This window comes from Labrus bergylta, chromosome 17 (assembly GCF_963930695.1).
Source record: "Labrus bergylta chromosome 17, fLabBer1.1, whole genome shotgun sequence".
NCBI classification, from domain to species: domain Eukaryota; kingdom Metazoa; phylum Chordata; class Actinopteri; order Labriformes; family Labridae; genus Labrus; species Labrus bergylta.
In genome coordinates this window covers 19,162,095-19,183,674 of record NC_089211.1, presented here as the reverse complement: position 1 = coordinate 19,183,674, position 21,580 = coordinate 19,162,095, and the positions used below count along the sequence as shown (strand labels likewise).

Below are 21,580 nucleotides of genomic sequence, written 5' to 3'. Positions count from 1 at the left end.
TAGTTAATAATTCTCAGAATAAAGTCATTGAATTTGTTTTTGCAGCAGGACTGAGAAAGATGTTAATAATCTATCATCTTTTAGGAGTGTTTTATTCATCTAGAGCTTGTGTACTTATGCACATTCTGCTCATACTTGAGCTATGCTTTTAGGATACCATCACACATGTGACCATCTCAACAAACAAAGGACATAAAGACATCGATCTAATATGTATAAATCATTAGTTAGGACCCAGTGTAACATTGCATTATATTCCAACTCTTACAGTTATTATTGCATGCCTGCTTTCCTGTTACCCTGAGTAACGCAAGCCTATTTTAGTCACCCTCCCTGTATTCATGGAGATGTATGAATATCCTTTATTTCCTATTATTATTATTATTTAACCCATGAGAGTCTTGACTTGGATCTGCCCTCGAAAACTTGAGACTTGATTTGAAATTGCCATAAGTGACCCACAAGAAAACCCACAAGATTTAAAAAAAAAAAAAAGGTGGAGAAGCCAAAGTTTAAACATTACCTGCCAGTTGAGCTTATAATAACACACAGCCGTATCGAGAGAGCAGAGAATGGTATGGCATACTTAAAGATTTTTTGGCATGTCGCTCATACATACTGCACAGAAGCATGACATGGCGGGACTTGATTGAGCTGTCCATCGGATATAAAAAACATCCATGCTGAACTCTTGTTTCAAATGTATAGAAGCTGACATACACAATTGACTTTAAATGATCTAATTAACCAGTAAATGTATCTACTTAGTTGTAACAATATAAGAAAAAGTCGCCATTTGTTCTGCAGCTTTTAAAGTATAAATCAAGAGAGCAGATCATAAAAGCCATCACGGTGTCTTTTCCATTTTCTCTTGTGCGTTCTTTATGTGTTTTTAAGTTTTCCTTGTCGTTTAATTCTCTTTTTCCCCGCCTTCCCTTTCAAACAGTGGAGACTCCAAGCTGCTGGAAGAGGCTGTCATCCCCCTGGCCAAGACCCTCAGTATGTTGCTTTTTAATAAATACAGTTAAAGGGTGGTTCCGTTTTTTTTTAAAAGTGGGTTTGATGAGCTTTTTAATCAAAATGAAGTGTTCTTCATCGAGTAAAGCACCAACATGGTAGCTAAGCTATGTACCACTGTTAAGGGTCATCAGAACTGAATGTAATTTAGCCAACTAAAAGAGTCCAACTTCTAAAAAAAACTTCATGTTAGGTGTATGTGTTTAAATATTTTCTCCTCTTTACAATGAGGACAGAAAGCCCTCTTGTGAGGACTATGTTAGCTTTAAAATGTCCAACCCAGAATCCAGAACTATCCCTTTAAAGTTTTCTTTTTGGTCTTATCAGTGCTGAGGTTACAATGACTCTCTATTTCTTCAGACTCAAAATTAAGATAAAAAACAAGAAGTTATTTTTTTTGTAAGAACTGTACGTTTCGATTTCCTATTTCATATCACTGATACATTCTCCCCTGTTTTCTTTTCCCCCCTCTTTAAGTTGAAAACAATCCCAGAAGTGGGAACTTTGGCGCACTTGTCCGAATTTTCCTGGGAAGAACCAAAGAGCTGAAAATCTCCACAGAATGCCAAGAGTGAGTATGGGAAACCTCAGAGGAGACAACCAACTCTGACGGCTGTATCAGCAATGATGCATGTCAGTGTTCATTTTTTTCGGGGGTGCAGTCCAGTTATCGGTTGGACACAGGCAAGCAGGGGATCTTTATTTTGTACAGGGCAGAAACACTGAAGAGGGTTTTTTAAGTTTCCCATGAGAAAAACACCCGAGGTATAACCATCAACACATGTGGCATTATTCTCCACTCACTGCCAAAATCCATTTCCACACAGACTGACCCTGCCCAAGTCACCAAAATCCATCGGGTGGGAACTCCTCCATCTCTTTAAACGTCATTAGAGGTTGAAGTTATCGCTCCCCATCCACACCCATTTATTTTTCAGACAATTTAGACCAGATTTTGTCCTGTAAACAAACCTACATTTTCTGCATGTGACATAATTGTCATGTGCAAATTGTCAATTTGTGGGACTGATTAGACAACTCCCAGTTGGCGCGGCGCTTTGTGCTTGAGAAACTTTGTGGTTTGAACAGGATGTTTTCAATCATTTCTTGTTTTCCTCATTACGTGTTTCTCACCAACTTGGTCCTGATTTCTTCCCCCCCCCCTCTGTTCTATGAATATGATGCAGTTTGTGTCAAACTGTTATGTTGTATGGTGAAAGATATTGTTACATTCATCTGTTTTCAAGCTGCGGTTTTATTGCGGTTGTCAGGAACAGTACTTTTTAAAGAGTGACCATACAGTGCTTTATTTGTTTCCCTTTCTAATCATCATGATTATATGGGCATGGAGGGAGATGCAAATGAAGAACAGGAACTGTAAAGGAAGACTGTGCGACTTTTTGATCCAGTAGATGTCGCCCTTGAGCACCAGCATGAAACCAAAACAAACTGCTGTTTGGCGACACCTTCGCTATTCTGAAGCCTCCGCTCTCCTCCAGCGGCACACCTCCAACCCCTCTTGACTGGAGTTCACACGAAGGGGGTCTTTAGTAGTTATTAGAACGCATCATAATTAAGCACCTTTAAGCACAAAGTTGCCCTGTGCTCGAGCTGCAATTGCCTGTGGCCTGCATTGTTGTGTTAGCAGGCTAATGTTAGCACACTTTGGTTAGCTCGTAGCTTCACATTGCATATAAATTGACACAGAATGGCCGTGATCTAAACACACATACGTGACATCCAAATAAGCAGTGAATAGGCTGTGTTATTCTTCACTTCTCTAGTCCTTGACTAAAACAGCTTTTTACACAGGGCCGTCACGTCAATGTAAACATGACGTAAACACAGCTACGACAATAATACAGCTGGCAGGACTCACGCTTCTCACTCATTGTCTGCAGTCATGACTCAGAGAGACATTTACAGAGGATATACCTTCTGCTGTATTTATTTTTGGTCAAGTTAGATGTAATGGCATTATTTAAGAACTACTTGAGGGTCAATACTTTCATCTTTTTTGTGTTAACTTATTCATTCTCAGTAAGCAAAAAAAAAAAACAACAACACAAGGACACTATTACCAGCCTCCTCTGGTCGAGTTACTCATGTACCCGAGCCACTCTCCACTGATAACGAGCACCTGAAATCTTTTCAAGCCACATATAACTGAGGAACGCACACGGCCAGCCAAGCTTTCCTCTGTAAATTTAGGAAATAAAACCACTGGCACACATCCATCCCTTAATAGAACGTTTATTTCGGTCTGTTTCTGACCTCAATGTGATGTCCTTTTTATCCTCCTCCTCCTCTGCAGTCAGCTGTTTATCTGGCAGGCCCACAACGCTCTGTTCATGATCCGCTGCCTGCTCAAGGTGTTCATCAGGGAGATGAGCGAGGAGGAGCTGCACCTACAGTTCTCCTACCAGGAGAGGGCACCAGGCTCCTGTGGAGGTGAGAGGCACTGACTCATTTGGATTAAAAGGTTTGGCGTGGGAGGTGGAAATAGAGCCAGAAATTGAATACAAGTCAGCTTTAAAGGATTTAACTTTTTTGTTGTTGTGAAAGCCCTTTTTTTTTATGTATGAAGCAGCTGTTTTATGTAAGACTGATTGAGCTTTTAGGCACTTAAGATCACTTGTGAATACTTTTCACAAAATCCACGTCATCTACTGAGAAATCTGCTGAACACCACCCTCTAAAGTTCTCATCTCTGAGTAGACTCATTACATGTGAGTTATTACAATACAGTCACTAGGGTCAGTTGCGTAACACTTCTGTTCCTACCTAAAGAGAAATATGAAATTGGCTTTTTAATTGAGCACAAAAACCCCAGACTACTGACCTGGATCAGATGTCTCTGAGAGACTCTGTTAATAAAGTCTGAATCTACGTCAATGGACTGCACATCATTATCTGACCTCAAACACTAGCCCCATCTGAGCTTTTTTCACTGAATAAACCAGAGACTGCCTAAAGCATGGTGGAAGTAGTCCCAGTGAAGTAACCCATTGGTTTCTGAAGGGGTGTTTTGTAGCCCAACGATGGCGATTACCATATTAGAAATGCTATATCCACTAATTACAAAATAAGCTATTGAGGCTAAAGCGATTTTGTATGTTATGTATATTTTGGGGCTTTTTTATGCCATTATTGTAGCGATAGATCAGTGGATAAAGTTGTAAATTAAGGACATAAAGAGTGGGGAATGGCGAATGAAAGAGCCGCAGATCAGATTTGAACCAAGTCCGCCCGCTTCAAGGACTACAGCCTCAAGGTTCAAGGCGTATGCCCTAACCACTTGTCCACCGGCGCCCTGAGCCATTTTTTTGATCCAGGCTGTAGTTTTGTTTTTTTCTGCTAAAAAAAAAAAAAAAAATTGCTGGGGGCTAAAAGGGGATTCTTTGGCTTTTGCAGCCAGCGGCCTCAAGTGGACTCTAGAGGAACTGCAGGTTTTTGCAGAACCGTACTGGCTTCATTCTTAACCTCCAAGGGGTTGCCAATTGATATAACCACTCTGCAAATGTGCAGCTTCTAGGACACCTTGACACATTTAAATAAATTAGGGTTACAGAGGCAATGAAAATACAATTTAAAGGAAAAATAATGAATTAACTCCTTCGTTTGTTATCATTCTGCAGAGGCAGCGTTTAAACGTTTGTAACCAGAAGTCACTCATACAAATGCACTTTGACATTTTCCTCAAGACAAATGCCCTCTCATTCTCAGCTTTCTGCAGGCCCTTGAGCATATTTGCTGTGTCGGGTGGTTGGTTATAAAGATACCTTTATTTGCATTCTATATGAAAGAGACAAAAACAGCTTGTTGAAAGAGATAGATAGAAGATAATCCTGGATTTAGGACTAGATCTACCTAGGGTTCCTAAAAAAGTGCTTTAATGATATAGATCATCCTGTCTTTCATGATAATTTTAAGGAAGTCACACACAGACTTAATCAGACAAGAGAAATATCTGTGTTTAATAAAGACATTAAAGCTTAGTGGGAATAGTTGTGACTGAGGATAGTGTTCGGAGAAGGTTGATAAAACCTTTTTCAGCCATCAGAGTCAAGACCTGAAACAAACGCTGTCACTACCCTTCTGATATAAATTGTTCTCCGTTTTATCATTTGCCATTTTTGTCATATATTGCAAGGAAGTACTGAAGACATTCAATATAAACGAAACATTTAAAGGCCACATTGTTCCTGCGGTGGTTCTATCATTCTTTCATATTTTCTCCAGTGATTATGGACCAGCTCTGCATGTTATGCGGGTTTAAATGGATGTAAAAAGTCTTACATTTAAACCCTGTAATCCCAATATTACCTACTGCTACGTCTCTCCACAGCAAGCATGGAAGGAAGGAAGGATAGAGAGAGGGAGAGAGAGAGAGAGAGAGAGGGATTGGTAAAGTTAGAGTTGGAGGGAGCAAAGAGAGATATGACCAACAGGGAGCTGTCATCTGTGTCTCATATAATAACTCTCTCTGCTCCTTGTTTAGAAACGGGCAAACAGGACCTCCTCGAGGAGCTGCTGTCCAACCTCGTTCACCTGATCGTTGAAGTGCCCCTGCTGTAAGTATCTCCCTGTGTGTGTGTGTGTGCGCGTGTGTGAGGACAGTTGAATTAAACACCCCATTGTGTCTTGCGTACACTAAAAAGGTCAGACATGCAAGACAGCGCCGTAAAGTGACATTTTACACAGCTGGCCTGTTCACTCTGCCCTAACTGAATCCACACAGTGATCTGTTAATGTCACATCACTTATTATTAAAGATCACTTGTTTGACATTTATTTATAACCATAATATTTAAAGGAATCAATCAATTACTGGAGACTTTTGTGCAGCCCACCCCGTTCCTTTTTTTCATTCATGTTTGCTTTCTTTTTTTTTTCCTCAAGTGTCCTGGATGTTAGTCATAAAGCTCTTAATGGAAAACAGTTTGGGAAAAAGTTTGTGTGTGTGTGTGTGTGTTACCCTCTGTTTGCTTGGTCCTTGATTCACCCTAACAAAGACAAGCTGAAATCCATTTATGGAACAAGTTAAGGTTTTTGATGTCCATATGTTTCACTTCCTGAGTCCTCAACCGAACTGACACGCTGGAGCCCTGCGCTGGAAAAATGCTGAACAAAGGGGAAACAAATGAAAAAAAAACAGGACAGGATGAACCTAAACTAATTAAAGAAAGAGAAAGTGTTGAAAGAAGAGAAGGCCTGAAGTGAAAGTTGGTTCAGGAGCGGTGCCAGTGAGTGGGAGACGAGGGAACATAATGATTGAAAACTGGTATCAGCCTTTACTCCCAGTGGGCGGTGTGCACGCTAACACTTTAATAAGTGAATGTTTCAGGTTTTTTTTTCCCTTACTTATCAATGGTAGGATTATCTCCAGCCTGCCACTCAGTCTGTCACATGCAGACAAAGATACAGTGTGTGCGTCTCTGCAGACAAAATCTCCCCTGCAGTGTCAAAACAAGTTCACAGGAACATGACAGTTGGTTTTTCCTTAACGCAGCATCTTCCACTTCTCCTCTCTTTTCCCTTGTCTGTATTGTGTTATTCTTGGCGTCTTCCTCCTCTTCCTCTTCCTCCTCCTCCTCCTCTCCCTGTCTACCAGACCAATCATGCTTTCTTTCTCTTCATCTCTCCTTCTCTTCTGTTGTCTCCGGACATCAAACCCTGGCTCTTATGTAAATGCATTTCGGCATTCCAACATTATTCATTGTTCCCAGCGTTTGAGACTCTACCTGTTTTTCTTCCCTTCACCACTTTGTGGCCGTCAGCCCACTTCCTTCGTACGTGCTCCTGGTTTGGTTCTGAACATTACCATTCTTTTGGTATAGCTCCCCCCCACAATCTCTAACAGAGCTTTGTACTTTAACAGTTCCTTCGGATACGTTTTTAGAGGCTTGAGTGTACGAGGAAGAGAGAATGAAGTAGTTCAAAATGATCTTTTTGAGACATGAAGTTGATATCTATAGACACATTGAACCTACATTTATCATCATATCCTCTTTTACACAGAATCTGTTATATGTTGTGCCTCCACTGGTGGGTCGGGACCCAAAAGTGGGTCGCGGAGCTTTTTTCCATGTGACTGGGGGAAAGAAGTGTCAAAAAGTCTATGAAGCACTCTTAAACATGTTGGTTTGTTCCTTCACAAGTTTCGTACCATCTTAGGTCCAAACTGCACTTTTTTTCATGGAATAAATCTAAAAAAGAATAGAAATTTGGGTCACAATTGGTTCTCCACTTGTCTCGCCTAAGGACCCCTGATATAGAGTATGTGTGGATTAAATACCACAGACTTATTAAAGCACTTGTAATTTAAGCCTCAAAACTTTGCTGCTTTATTAGGTTTCTTAGTTTTACCAAAATGTACATATTAAATGGAACCTAAAGAACCCAGATGAATAAATAGAAATGTAGTTTTAAAAAAACAAGTTTTAGATTGAATGGATTTATCAGATTATATGAGCCTCGACACAGAGAGCACCCACTTTGCTTAAGTTTAGATCAACATGAGTCAGAGTTAATAGGAAAGACATTTGTTTGCTGCGTGTGTAGCAGTCTCTTTGTTACTCATCAATGTACCAACAAAATGTGGAAAACTCAATTCATCTGTAAGTCATTATAAAAGTGATTTAAAAACAAATTTTGGGGGGTTTCGACTGATGGCAGGGGTATAAGAAGCTACATTTTGCTCTACTTTTTCTGACTTTAAATCAATTAAATGATCCGTCTGTGAATCAGGGAACTTATTGACGGATGAAACGATATTAAACATCTCGGTTGAAGACCATGATGTGGAATTAATCTGTGTTAATGTCTCACATAGGGAGAGTGATATTTTCCTGTTGTGAGTCAGGACTGGAAGAGTGTGTAAAAGTGGAAAACAACCTTGACCCCTCTTTAAGGTCAGGCTGGTTCAGTGGTGTGTTTATGTGACAGGAAGCAGGTAACGGCTAAGATCTGCCCTCCACTCCAAAATATTTTTAGCTGATTGTTACCTTAAACGTGTTTTTGACTTTTACTGTTTGTGCAAGGTTGGACAGTAAAAACATTCATTCACTGACAGGGGAAAGTTTCTCTGTGCTGTGACTTATATTGGTACATACATACAAACTTTAATTCATTTGGAAACTGTAGTTGTTGGTCCAGAATTCAACTCCTGAACGTGTGTTTTGGAAACTTTTGACAGTAGTTCACATTTTCTGGGCATTTTCTGGATGATGAAAGGGAGCAAGACAACATGTTATTAAATGTTTTAAAAGAGGTTTTCTTTGTAAAAACTTCACTTTTTTTCTTTTTCTTTGAAGGAGATCACTTCTTTATGTTTTTTTTTTTTCTTTTTTCTTACTTTAACAAACATTATTATGAACACTTGAGCTTCTGACTACTCAAAGTGTTTTTACACGGCAGATCCCACCTACACATTCACACACTGGAGGCAGAGGCAGCTATGCAAAGTGACCAACAGAAGTAACCAATCCCATTCATACGCCGCTGACAAAGCAGCAGGAGCAACTTGTGGTGCCCAAATGTCTTGCCCAAAGACACATCGGACATGTAGCTGAAGGAGAATGATGAGGTTTCAGTGTCAGAAGCCAGGAGTTACACATGAATAGGACAAAATCAGGAAATGGCTTTTTCATAAAGAGATGATATTCTTTTCATCGTCCTGTGAGGGAGGGAGCAGGCGATCATGAAAAAACTGTATTGAAATTGAACCTGCTCCTATAAACTGATGGTGATAACAGACAGTTTAACGTAACTCTGGATGCGTTTGTGTTTTCTTCTGTAGAGACATCACCTATAGCATCCTGTTTGAAGCAGTGACCACACTCCTGGTATTCTTCTCCTATCAGCTTTTCCACAAAGACATCCTCCGAGATGGATTAATCTACCAGCATGTCATGAAGGGACGATGGTAAGAAAACACTCAAACACACACACACACACACACACACACACACACACAATTGAGTAAATGAAACAAATACAAAATGTAATTTCCTAATCTACACGGCTACATCGTACCTTATTTAAAGGTGTAAGATCTGATCATCACCCCCACATCCAGCTTTGTAATACAAACACATAACAGGGGGATATTTCATACTTTTTAGACTGAGTTATGAGTTAAGTGGATCTTCCACAATCTGTTAAAGACTTTTTTGAAAGCAGGCCCAAATCACTTTGGATGTCCTCCAATCCAATGTGACACCGTCTGATCCGGCCTAATGTTCCATCCGTCCAGACTCTGATGCAGTTTTAGCATCTCTGCCGGTCAGTCTCATCATGCTCCAAACAATGTCTTCCCCTGTCATTCAATTTATACTAGAGAGGGGGGGGGGGGGGAAGGAAACAAATCTAGTCCACACAGACCTTTGTGTATTCTGTGACCTTGTCTGAGGTAAGACTATCTGGCAAGTTTTCAAATCTGGTGACAAGTCAACAAAATAAAAGCAGAAGTTGAAACCAAATGATGCCGATCTATTCTTTTAAAAGATTTCAACCCAGCTCCCTGAGTTCACTCTTATCTGGAATGTAAATGAAGTCAGACAAATGCTTCACTGCACTTGTATTTGGAAGTGTAGCGCTGCAGTTTTTCGATGGGTGCACACAGAGGACGGAAGTAATTTTCTTTTAGGGCTCTCACAGCATAAGAGCCAAACGAGAGCACTCTGGAATAATTGCTAGTGAGCTGAAGGAAGGCTTCCAAGTAGTTGATGTTGGCAAAACAGATTAGAGGGCAGGCCATGGTTTTAACACTGGGTCTGTTGGAAAAGCAAGGTTGTTTGTATCTTAATAGTAGTGACAATTTACATCACCTTTTAGTGTGTTTTTCACTCCCTGGGAGATGTGATGACAGATATAGACTCCAGTGACTCAAGAGTACACAGATCTTTTTTTTTTTTTTTTTTAACACTACTCGTTTTTTTTAAAGGTTTATTTTGGGGCTTTTTATGCCTTCGTTTTGAGATAGGAAAGTGGATGGTGTCAGAAACCAGGGACAGAGAGAGTGGGGAGTGACGTGCAGGAAAGGACTCACAGGTCGGATTCAGACCCGGGCCGCCCGCCTACAGGCTTTCAGGACCAAAGCCTCCGCACATGGGGTGCGAGCGCTAACCACTAGGACACAGGCACCCCAACACCACTCATATTAACATTTCCCCAGCATTATTCACGGCTTATTTATTATGCCTTTTAGTGTTTTACAAGTTCACTCATGAATTGTTATTCATGTTTAACACCATATTAGCATTTCTCGCATTCTATTTGTCATGCATTATTTATTGTGGCTTAAAAACTTAACTCACCACTGTTGATCGCACTATGGACGTTATACAGTAGGTCAAATGTGTGTGTATGTTTGTGTGGTATGTTCTTGTGCTGTGCTGAAGAGTACGTTAACTGTATACACACTGATGCTTTCACACAAGCTCTGTATGCATAAATAAAGTTATTTGAAGTTGAGACACACACACACATATCTGCATAAAAAAAACGTCCTGTGTCTCGGATTTGTTTTTATTCTATTGGAATGGATGTGACAGGATTGACAACCGTCAGAAAAGACTTATTGGCACATAATGACTTAGAGTTCTTGAAAAAGCAAATCCTTCAATTACGCTTGTTAATATTCAAAGAACTATTATATGGTCTCAAGAATTTTAAAAAAAATATTTTGTTGAGCAGCAGAGGAACAGCTTTAGAAATCAAAGTTAGACCTCAGGACTTGATAACCTTGGGGCTTGGTGACATTTGCAGCTGAGATGGAACCTGTTTCATAAACCAATGTTTCAGTATTGAATAGACAGTTACATAAAACCTCAAATTTTGAAGACCTTTGACAAGTTTGAAAGAAGGTTGGACTTTGAAATATTCACCGCTGAACTGTCATGTCTCAGAAAACTCTAACTTCTTTCCTCCAGTTTGTCTCTAACCAGTCGACTGGTGAAGACGCTGCTCTACAACTTCATCAGGCAGGAGAAATGTCCGCCTCCGGCAACACACATCTTTGAACCCAAAGACGAGGGAGGCCTGCTTTACGGCCTGGCATCAGGAGTTGCAAGTACGTCACAAACACACGCACACACACACACACACTCAAACACACAACAACAAAAACAAAAACATGATCCGGCAATTGTTAGCACTGGTTCAGAAAACATTTTACATGCTGACACTTTTTCCAGGGTCTTGAAAGTAGAGGTGACAGGATTTTTAGAGTTTGCCACATTATATCTGGGTAAAATGTCGACTTGGCACAAGTTTGGTATTTCAGTGGCTGTTATGATAATTATGGATCAAACCAGAGTTAGATTTCCTCAGAACTTAATGGCTCTTGACCTCCTCAAATTTGTACTTATGACCTCTAATCATATAGATCTTACAGACATTTGAATACTTACGTCGCTGTTACGCCTCGCATGCAGCTCGTACCACATGGAGGCGGAATAGGGAATAAGAGCTGGCGATATGCATCATAGGAGCCGGCAAGGTGGAATAGTGCTGTGTGTGTGTGTGTGTGTGCATACCTGAGTGTGTGTTTATGCGTAGCTCCTGCGGCGTGCTGACACGTTGTGTGCTCATCTGGCCCTCATCTGGCCCTCATCTGGCCCTCCTTCAACACAGTAACACACAGAAGATAACACAGGGGCACATCAATATTATGCCTTTGTGGTTGCACTCTGTAAGCACAAAGACATCATGGTGGTGGAACTTCAACTGGGGATTTTTGTGAATATAAGGATGATACATTTTAATAACAAACTATTTATGGGGGCTTTTAAGATATGAAATTATTATTTATTTCAGAATTTAAATCAAGAAAAGTCAATCAAAGTCCAGTTTCACCTGTTTGCCATTTCATTCCTATTAATTATATTATGACGTCATTGATTCCCCAGGAAGCATTGTCTTAAAAAAATACAGTAAAAGTTGCACTTAGTTTTTGTGATGTTGCTACAACCTTCTACATTAAATTCAAGCAGGTGTGTAGAAACGTTTCAGAAATGACAGGACTGTAAGCCCAAATAACAAAAATCAGATCCAGACATGAAAAGGAGAGAATCCAGATGATCTGATTTTTCCTTGGCTCTTTTTCCAAGGAGGGAGAGTTCGAGTTAAACTGACAAATGAAGCCATGTCAGTGTTTTTGACATTGATGAGTCAAAAATGAACAGAGCGTGTGTGCATCAGGCTGGTAATGCGCTCTCTGTGTGTGTGTATGTGTGTGTTTGTTTGAGGGTGAGAATAGGGCCGGGTTTCCCCCGAAGATAAATGCTCTTTGTCGGTTGTTGGTGGCAGATTCCTATCAGTGAGCCATCAGCATTCAACCCAGCCTGTCTGTCTGTGGCCAGTGATCGGCCCGATGAGTTATGGTGCCCTGTCCTGTTCCATAATCCCCTAGAGCCTGTCTGTCTGCAGCCGCCTCCCTTGTACACACACGCACAGACCAACAAAGACACAAGCTCTCTTATGCTTGGAGCTCGGAGACAACACTTGTTTTCTTTCTCTGTCTCTCTGTCTTGTATTCACCGAGTCATCAGGGACAGACAGAGCTCACGTAAAAGTAATATTTGAATTTGAATGTTATCATGTTTGCATGCATGTCTGATAATAATCGTAAATCGTTTTTTTTTTTTAACTTTGCACCATGAGCAATTATTCAACTGGTTTAAAGGGGATTTTATCAATCACATGGGGAATGACAAGCGGGAAAGGAGCTGCAGGTCGGACCCGAACCAGGGCCAACCGCTTGGAGCACTACAGCCTCCATGGGGTGCAACCTAACCGCTAGGCAATCCTCCAGCATATCTCAGCCATCTTCTACGTAAGGTTAGCTTCCAACTTAAGGGTTTCAGTTTCATATAAAAAACTATTAAGCCAAATGTAATGTGTGAAGACAGACAGAGGCTTCGTTTGTATAAAACATAAAAACCTTCAGCAGAAACATGAAGGGCTGGGCTGTGGTAGCCGACAGCTTCAGCATATACAGCTTCAGCACTGTTGCTCATTGGGGTGCAGATGGCCTAGCGGTTGGTTCACCATGCACCATGTACGGAGACTTAGACCTCCAAAAGGACGGCCCTGGTTCAAGGGCATCCTGCAGCTCCTTTCCTGCATGTCATTACCGACTCTCTCCCAAATTCCTACCCTATCCAACATCTGAGCATGTCTAAAAGTATTTTCTTAGGCAGCGTTGAGAGCTGCAGAATTGTGCAACCCCTTCTTGTTTTCATGTCATGGGTGTCTAATAGAGAACTCATCCAGGCTTTCAAACCACAGAACATTATTTTTTCAAAACAATAACACCCACAGCAAAAGATTACCTGATGTATTTGAAATGACATACTAAGGCACAATAAAACATTTTTTTTTAAAACAAATATGGATATTATTTAAATCCTTATGTGCCTGTTACCTTACAAACCCCTTAAACTTAACTTGTATAAAGATCTGTCTAAGTACTTCAAAGTATACAACATGTGTTTGAGCACCTATAACTTTCAAACCTGATCTCTTGAGCGTCTACTCCACATATTATCCTGGACTATGCTGTACCTCCACTTCTTAATTTCTATCACCCACATTTTCTTAAAGAAGTGCATAAACCTCATGCTTGTTGTATATAAAATATCTCATGCCTACACACATTCATTAATAGACCTGCTCGGATTTTCCCAGAAGCCAACTCTGGTCTCTGGCAAAGTAAAGCAGTGCTTGATTTCTGTCACTATTTGAGAGTCTGGGGGGGGGATGTCTCTTCTTCTCTTGCTTATGAACACACTGCTGTCTGAGTCTGAGCGAGTGTCTACAGGGGGGATTATCACCCAGACTCCTGACACAGAACTTTTCAGTCACCTCCACACCCATCTTCTCATCTTTACTCCACTCCTCTTTTTGAACTTAGTTGACTTGAAGACTCGTTCTCTTCTCCACTACGCTCACCACTCAACCAACTCTACATGTGTCTAAAATTTGCAACAACGCAGCATTAAAAACAAAAAGTACAAATGATACAATATATTTAAATAAAAACAATCATAAGGTATGTGATCATGTATCAGCTGTATGCTAAACAACTTTACCCTACTGTCCTCCATTTTCCGTAATGTATAACACTCTTTCTCACACACATGTGCAGTCTAGGGTTTTCAAGCCACCAGAATTTTAACCTTAGATACGATACAAGTCAAAATAAAACAATTAATACCAAATTCATTCATACCCAATTCGTCATTTGTAATGACCAAATATTGCAAGCAAACTCATGCACACAGTCTTTATTGCACAAATACGTTGGCATAGTTTCGCTATCAAAAAATTGCCATTGTATTTGTGTCTGCTGTCCGTGCGTTTGCAAGAGATGTAAACATTACTTTTGTATATTTTTGAGATGCCAAAAGGACTTGAGAAATGTCAGACCTGTGCATTTCAGTGGACCCCAGCTGCTCTCTCTCTTTTACCTGTGGCAGCGTTTGATCGAAAGTATCACTGAAAATCTGTAGTTTTTTATCTTATGCATACGACTGATCTTTAAAGGTCACATATTATGCAAAATACACGTTGCCATGTGTGTCCCTCGCCTGTCTACAAAAGATTATGAGAAATAATCCCATCCCATCTGTATTTTCCCTGCTCCACTTTTCAGAACATGTGCTCAAACAGGCTGCGCTTTGTGACATCACAAATGGCAGTAACCCCTCCCCCAGGTGGGTGACACACCCACAGCTAGGTGTTTGTTCTGTCCTCTGAGTCTGCCTTCTCACCGTGAACAATCGGGCATTGAGCGAGAAAGACCGAGCCGCATCCCCTTCCAGAGAGGGGCGTGGTCAGACTCAGCTCATTTACATTTAAAGCTACAGACACAGGAACGGCCTGTTCTGGGGCCCCCGGTAGCCTAGTGATTAGTGGGTGTGCCCTAGGCTATATTCCTAAGTGTCAATCCAACCTGTTGCTCCTTTCCTGTATGCCATTCCCCACTCTCTCTCCCCCCCAATTTTTGATTCGCTCCACTGTCCTGTCTCTAATTTAAGGCATAAAAAGCCCCAAAAAGAAACAGCCTGTTCTGAGCAGGGCTGAAGTAGAAGGATTCATAGGCATGATAAAATACAGGATCTGAGCGGATTAAAGCAAAAAACTTCACAGACATGTTTTGGGGAGCTCTGAGAGTGGTTGAAAAAAAGTACGACAGAGTATCATTTGAAAATGTTTTGACAACCTTGGTGCGATTGCACTTCTCAGCCATAGAGAGCTCACCAGCAACTCTGCTTTTCTAGATTTTATTATCATTTATCTTATTTGCGACAGCATCATTCTTCGCCTGTGGAATGTTCTCGTATTTTAGATTTGTTTATGTTAGAAGGGGTTTGAGACTGAGTTTTGGTGAGAATGCTTTAAGGGCATGTTTTAATTTTTGTGAGCTCGTAAGAAAGCTGTGTTTGTTTGTCTCTACAGCACGTCTCCCCATGTGCATTTTTGGATAATCATCACGAGTTTGGCATACTTGTGCGCCTGTGTGTGTTTTTGTATCTGCATGCTTGGCCCCTGAAGCCCATAATTCATTCACTGTTATGCAAGTAAATAAATAAGTAGCACATTCTGTCTGTATCTGTTCTCCAGGCGCTCAAGTCTCTGCCTGCAATGAAGCGAAACGGTTTATTTATTTATTTATCTTTATGATTTATTTGATAGGGACATAGACAAACTGAAAACAGCAATCCAATGCGAGTATCATAGTGTTTATACAAATGCTAATTAGCATCACCAGTCCCTAGAAGGGCTTTTGTGTAAATAAAAGATTAGAACAGTTAAAAAGGAAAAAGAGAGAATAAACTACAGCAAGATACAATAAGACCCATTTAGCTGTGACAGAACTACAAGGACTTAAACATGAGTCTGTTGCTGAACTAACCAGGACTTGGTGGCTCTCTTAAAAGTGGTGAAGTTTGCAGTAAGTCTCAAGTGATCAAGTAGTGAGGTCCAGGATTTTGCTCCTTTCAAAGACAAGCTGTTTGTGCAGAGTGAAACTTTACAGTTGCCACTTGTAGCTGCTCCACTGCAGCCTCGAAGTCTTTATGTATTTGCAGAAAGGCTGAGGAGCAAGTCTCTTTAAACATTTAAAACACAAGCTTCACACGATGGAAGTCAATCACATTTGTGATACTTCAAATCTTGTGTTTTCTTAAAATGCGGCAGTGATGATTTGTTTGTTTTTCGTCCAGAATTTCCAAGGCCCGATTGTAAAGACACTGTAGGGATTTGATTATTCACTGGTTGGCCTGAGACCAGACAGTTAAATCACAGGACAGATGTGAGACTATCATAGTATTATAAAAACAAAAAAGGCACAGTTGAGTTTCAGACTATTTCTTATCATTTAGATAATTTGCTACGAAGCTTTGTTCTCGGCTCTATGAGAAAACACTCGCATCACTGCTCCACTGAGTTGAACTGTATTAAGTTTAATCAGTATATTTAGCTCCAGTTTGTGTCTTAGTTTTTAATGATTTATAGATTTATTTTAGAGTTGCTAACTTTAACAGAGGTTATATTAAAACATTCCTTTAAAATGAAATCTTTGAAACATAATGCTGTGTACTGTAACCATCATCACAGAGGAGCAGAGGTTGAAAGCTATTTATTAATTAATTAGTTTACTAATGAAGTAAAAGTTTAAAAAGTACAGTTTCTGAAATGTATTTTGATGTTTAAAAGTAAAAGGTAGCTCTCTGAAGGGCATTTCCACCTGCTGTTTCCTTGCAAAGTTAAATGAACCGTAAATCATATTTGGGAGACTATAAAACTTTAATAATTCTAACTTCAAACAACTTGTAAAAACAGTATAATAAAAACATAGAACACTGAATTTCCTCCTGGGATTAATACAGTGTTTCTGATTCTAATAACCGGCGCTTTAATGAGCAAATAAAGCAGATGGAATATGTCTTGCTTTTCAAAATCTGCACCAAAATTGTCAGTAATGTCGGCTGGTTCTTTTTTGTGACATTTTAGTTTGAATACAGAGACTGGCTTGCTACCAACACTGCAGACTTTTGTTATTGAGCTGTTGTTTTTGTTTGAATCAAAATTCAATTTTAAGCTGTCTGTCCTTCATGCAAAGTCCTTAATCAAACTTTAAAAGCTCAACTCTTGAGGTATGGTCTGTTCGTTTGCCTCAATCCATTCATCCATCCATCCAGTTGAGTCACTGTGGCAGCATGCTTTTCAAGCTGACCCAGACGTCCCTCTCATCAGCAATGTTTTCTAGCTCATCCTGGCTAAATCTGAGGCATTCCCAAGCCAAACGGGATATATAATCTCTCCAGTGAGCTCTTGGTCCATCCCGGGCTTTCCTCCCTGTTGGACTTGCCCGGAAAACCTCCAAAGGGAGAGGCCTATGACGCATCCATCTCAACTGGCTCCATGGAGTAGACGCTCTTCTCCAAGCTCAATCCTGATGCCTGAGGCCAGCCACACTTCGGGGGAAGCTCATTTTGGTTGCTTCTACCTGAAATCTCATTCTTTTCTTTCCCTGAGGGCGCGGTCACACTGGCTATCCGTACCGAGCCCAAGCACACTTCAACCCTAAAGTCCAGTTCGTTTGGCCAGTGTAAGCATGGATAGTCCTGTGTTGTGTGACCGCGGGCCGTGCCGGTACGCCACGGTACAGATGGCCAGTGTGACCGCGCGCTCGGTCACTCCCCAGAGCTCATGACTATAGGTGAGGGTTGGAATGTAAATTGAATGGTAAATCAAAAGCTTTGCCTTCATGCACAGGTTTCTCATCACTGCGACAGTCCGTTACAATCCCCCTACAGCACTGCTCATGTTGCACTAACAATCCTGTTAATCTCACAAAACCATTTTACCCTCAATCGTGAACAAGAACCCAAGGTACTTGAACTCCTTCACTCTAGGCAGACACTCAATCCCCACCTAGAGGGACCAATCCAAAAAATTTTGGAGGACCATGACTTCAGACTTGGAGGTGCTGACACTCACTTCGAGTGTTTTTTTTTGAGCCCTGTTTATTTGTTATTAGCATGCACAGTATTCAAATATCATGAGTGTACAAGCAGAGCATTGTTTGTCATGTAAAATCCTATTTTTTTTTTTTTTGCTTCTTGTGGATACCGGCCTAAGTAAGACTTTGTTGGAGAAGTTTTGTTCCATGTCCCAGAGTGCGATACCTTCACTGCCCCCGAGTCCTGGAGCCCAGATTCTGATTTCAGCGCTTCAGGCTCTGTGTCCGTGTGTGACCTTTTCTCTTCTCCTCACTTTCCCCTTCCCTTTCCTCCTCTTCACGTCCTCCTCCTCTTTTTCCACTGGGCGACTGGCCAGAGCCGGAGCAGCCTGAGCAGTGTAACATTATTGGGTTTATGTGGTGGGCAGGGAGACAGGCAGGGGGAACCGAGCCAGACGGATAACAAACAGCACCCACTAAGGTAAAATAGAGCTCTATGTGTGTATGTGTGTGTGTGAGAGAGAGAGAGAGAGAGAGAGAGAGCGCAGGAAATGTGGCTGCCAGACCGGGTTCTCTGACACTGCCGGGCCAGTCACTGTGGTGCCAGCGATGAGATGAACAGGGCTCCGTCACAACTTGGCCCTCTCTGTTTCTAGAGATCTTGTTTTCCCTCACACGCTCACACTCGCTCTTCTTTCCGAAATGAAGAGTATCGTGTTTAGAAAGGAGAGACAGAGTGACCAGTACGAATGATGTCATTTCTCTCTTGGGGATTTTCTTGTTGTTGTGGATGCAGTTTGTTTATGTCCTTTCTCTCAAGTATAAACACAAATCATTCTCCTCCCTGACTGGAATTGCATCCACATTTGTACACAAAAAAAGTCAGACTAAATGTTTGACTAGCCCTTTACTAGCTATTAGCGAAGTTAGAGGCAAACCAAGGATGTTGCTTCACTTCTAAACAGTCACAAGCTGCTGAAAACAAACTCTTAGTGAAAAACAGAGATGTAAAAAAGCGATGTTGAAAGCTCTGACTGGTTTCAGGCTCACGGGGTCAAGTTGTTCCTAAATGTAGCAGGATATCATAATGTAATGTTCTGAACTCATGTCTCCTTATTTTGTTATTCATTTGACTCAGTAACCAAGTAAACAAATGAATACGATGGATCAGGATGACTTTGTGACTCTCACATCGAGGAGAGATAGTCCAAATCCAAAGGCAACTCTCATCTCCTCTTCCATTCTTTGCCACTAGATGGCGACAAATGTGCTTGGCTTCTCCTCAAATTCAGTAGCTTGATCAGTGTGGACTGGTTACACACTCACACTGCCCCTTAGCAGTACTTGGTTCGTGCATTCTATGTGGCCAGACGTTCAGGAGCCAGAGACTGTCCTCTGTGTATCTTGGTGTTCATGCTTCTCATGCTTCTTGTGACGCCTGAAAGCACCGGCATGTCACCAGAAATTCAGCGCCCTCTCGTCCCCCCCCTCTCGACAGCAAGAAAAAAGGAACCCCACTCCAGTTTGGCCAGCAGTGCCAGTTTTCTCTTTGTTCTGTGGCGCCGTCTATGTTGTTTCAAATTTCAGGTGCTGCAAACCGCTGTGCGTGACTCCATTGTGCCATTTTTTTTTTTTTGGCCTTGATCACATCAGTCTGACTGCACAATTCTCTGTTGCGTTCATACCTCTCATGAATCACTTTCAAGGCTGAGGAGCTGCCGATTGTGAGAGTAATTAGCTCTTGACACACACAAACAAACTGCTCTTCATTACTGCAACCTGTGCAGATTGCCAATCTGTTGCAGCGAGTAGAGAGAGCTGCAGTCCTCATGCCAGTTTTTTTTTTTGGTTCTATTTTTGGGCCATTTTTGCTTTTATTTGATAGGACAGTTGAGAAGAGACAGGAAGTGTTGGGAGGAGAGCGCGGGGGACGACATGCAGCCAAGAGCCGAGGTCGGATTCAAACCCACAGCCGCTGCGAAGAGGACTATATCCTCTGCAAATGGGGCGCACGACATAACCACTAAGCCGTCTGCGCTCCCTCTTGTGCCAGTTTTGAAACCCACTGGAATGAAACTGCTGAAATGTTGATAACACCAGGATGTGTGTGTTCGAGAAGATGCACTTGAAGTCTTTTCTGTACGTAGACAAGCTGCAGTTTGTGATAAATGAACAGCATCTCTTGTTTTTATGTAGCATGAGGTAGAGTTTCAGCTTATGTGTTAGCGTTGATGATGGAAACTTTCTTTCTGTGCATTCTTAGAGCTGTCGTGGCATTGTTTTTAGCCGTGGTAGGCAGCTGTTTTCAGACAAAAAACACTTGATGTTCGAAGCCTGCTTCACAACAAACAGCAGATAAACAGCAGCAACTAGCTGTTAAACATAAAGGAGCAATAGGAGACAAGTTGCAAGTTAATTCACCCGGGAGTGGGTAGATACTTATAAATAAGAATGAATAATATTGATCTGTAACTGTTAGATGTATAATTGAACAGTTTCCCTAGATGTGGAACAAAATATTGATAAGGCAATATATCGTCGCCCTGACTCTTGATACATCTTGATCTTCTAATAAAAAAAAGATATTGCATATGTGACTCACCATGTCACCCCTTGGCCCTTAAGACCTATATGAGGGTAATGGGAACAGATGTGAATTGGCCAAAGAAGAAGTTGACAGTGGGGCAGAATTAAAAACAATATTAAGAAGAAGAAGAAGAAGACAACAGCATGATAATGTCAGACGGGCAAGAAAGGACGTTAGGAGATGAAGAGCACTGAGCAACCGACACCAAATGGCAGTGAATGAATACAGTAATCCTGCCTTTTTAAGGGCATTTATATCCCTAATGTAATAAGATAATGTGATGTATATTTGTCTTTACATGTGTCTTCATAAATTATCCCAGAAACCCTATAACATGATAAGGTAGTTGTGGGGTAATGTGTCATATCATATTGTATCGTACCGAGTTACCATCCCTAGTTTCCTGTAAAGTTCACCTATCGTTTTTAATGGTCTCGCTGTTTCCTTATAGCGGCCATAACTTGTTTCTTTGCTACAAGTGGCCATAAAGGCAGCTCAAAGGATCCCTCTAACCGAATACTTCCTGCTGCTTCGTCTGCGGTGTATGAATCTGTATGAATGGGGGTTGGTTACTTCTGATGGACACTTTACATAGCAGCCTCTGCCATCAGTGTGTGAATGTGTGGGTGTGACATGCAGTGTAAAAGCGCTTGAGTAGTCAGAAGATTAGAAAAGCACTATATAAGCTGAAGTCCATTTACCACAAGTGCATATACAGTTGTCAAATTCTAAATTATATTTGTGTCCTAACTGTGTGTCTTTTTCCAGGTGGACTGTGGAGCGTCTTCACATTGGGTGGAGCTGGCAGCAAACCCGGAATAGACCAGGAGCACAACCCGTTACCTTTGTCCAATCAGAGCCTTCTGTTACTGCTGGTGCTAGCCAATCTGACAGATGGACCTGACTGGCCCAACCCCTACCGCCAAGCTATCACATGTTTTAGGAACACACAAGGTAGTATATATGTCTCTTTAAATCTTTGGTATTTGACTCGTGTTTGT

At 41.2% G+C, this 21,580-nt stretch overlaps 1 protein-coding gene across 1 annotated transcript in view; it reads left to right on the top strand.

The window, feature by feature from the left end:
* Positions 1-21,580, top strand: part of dym (dymeclin) — a 60,816-nt gene that overhangs the window by 2,931 nt on the left and 36,305 nt on the right. Inside the window, exons 3-9 of the mRNA XM_020643011.3 lie at positions 947-999; positions 1,495-1,588; positions 3,332-3,468; positions 5,519-5,591; positions 8,819-8,944; positions 10,953-11,092; positions 21,348-21,533. Coding sequence (XP_020498667.1) covers positions 947-999; positions 1,495-1,588; positions 3,332-3,468; positions 5,519-5,591; positions 8,819-8,944; positions 10,953-11,092; positions 21,348-21,533 — 809 coding nt within the window. The remainder of the gene's footprint in view (positions 1-946; positions 1,000-1,494; positions 1,589-3,331; positions 3,469-5,518; positions 5,592-8,818; positions 8,945-10,952; positions 11,093-21,347; positions 21,534-21,580) is intronic.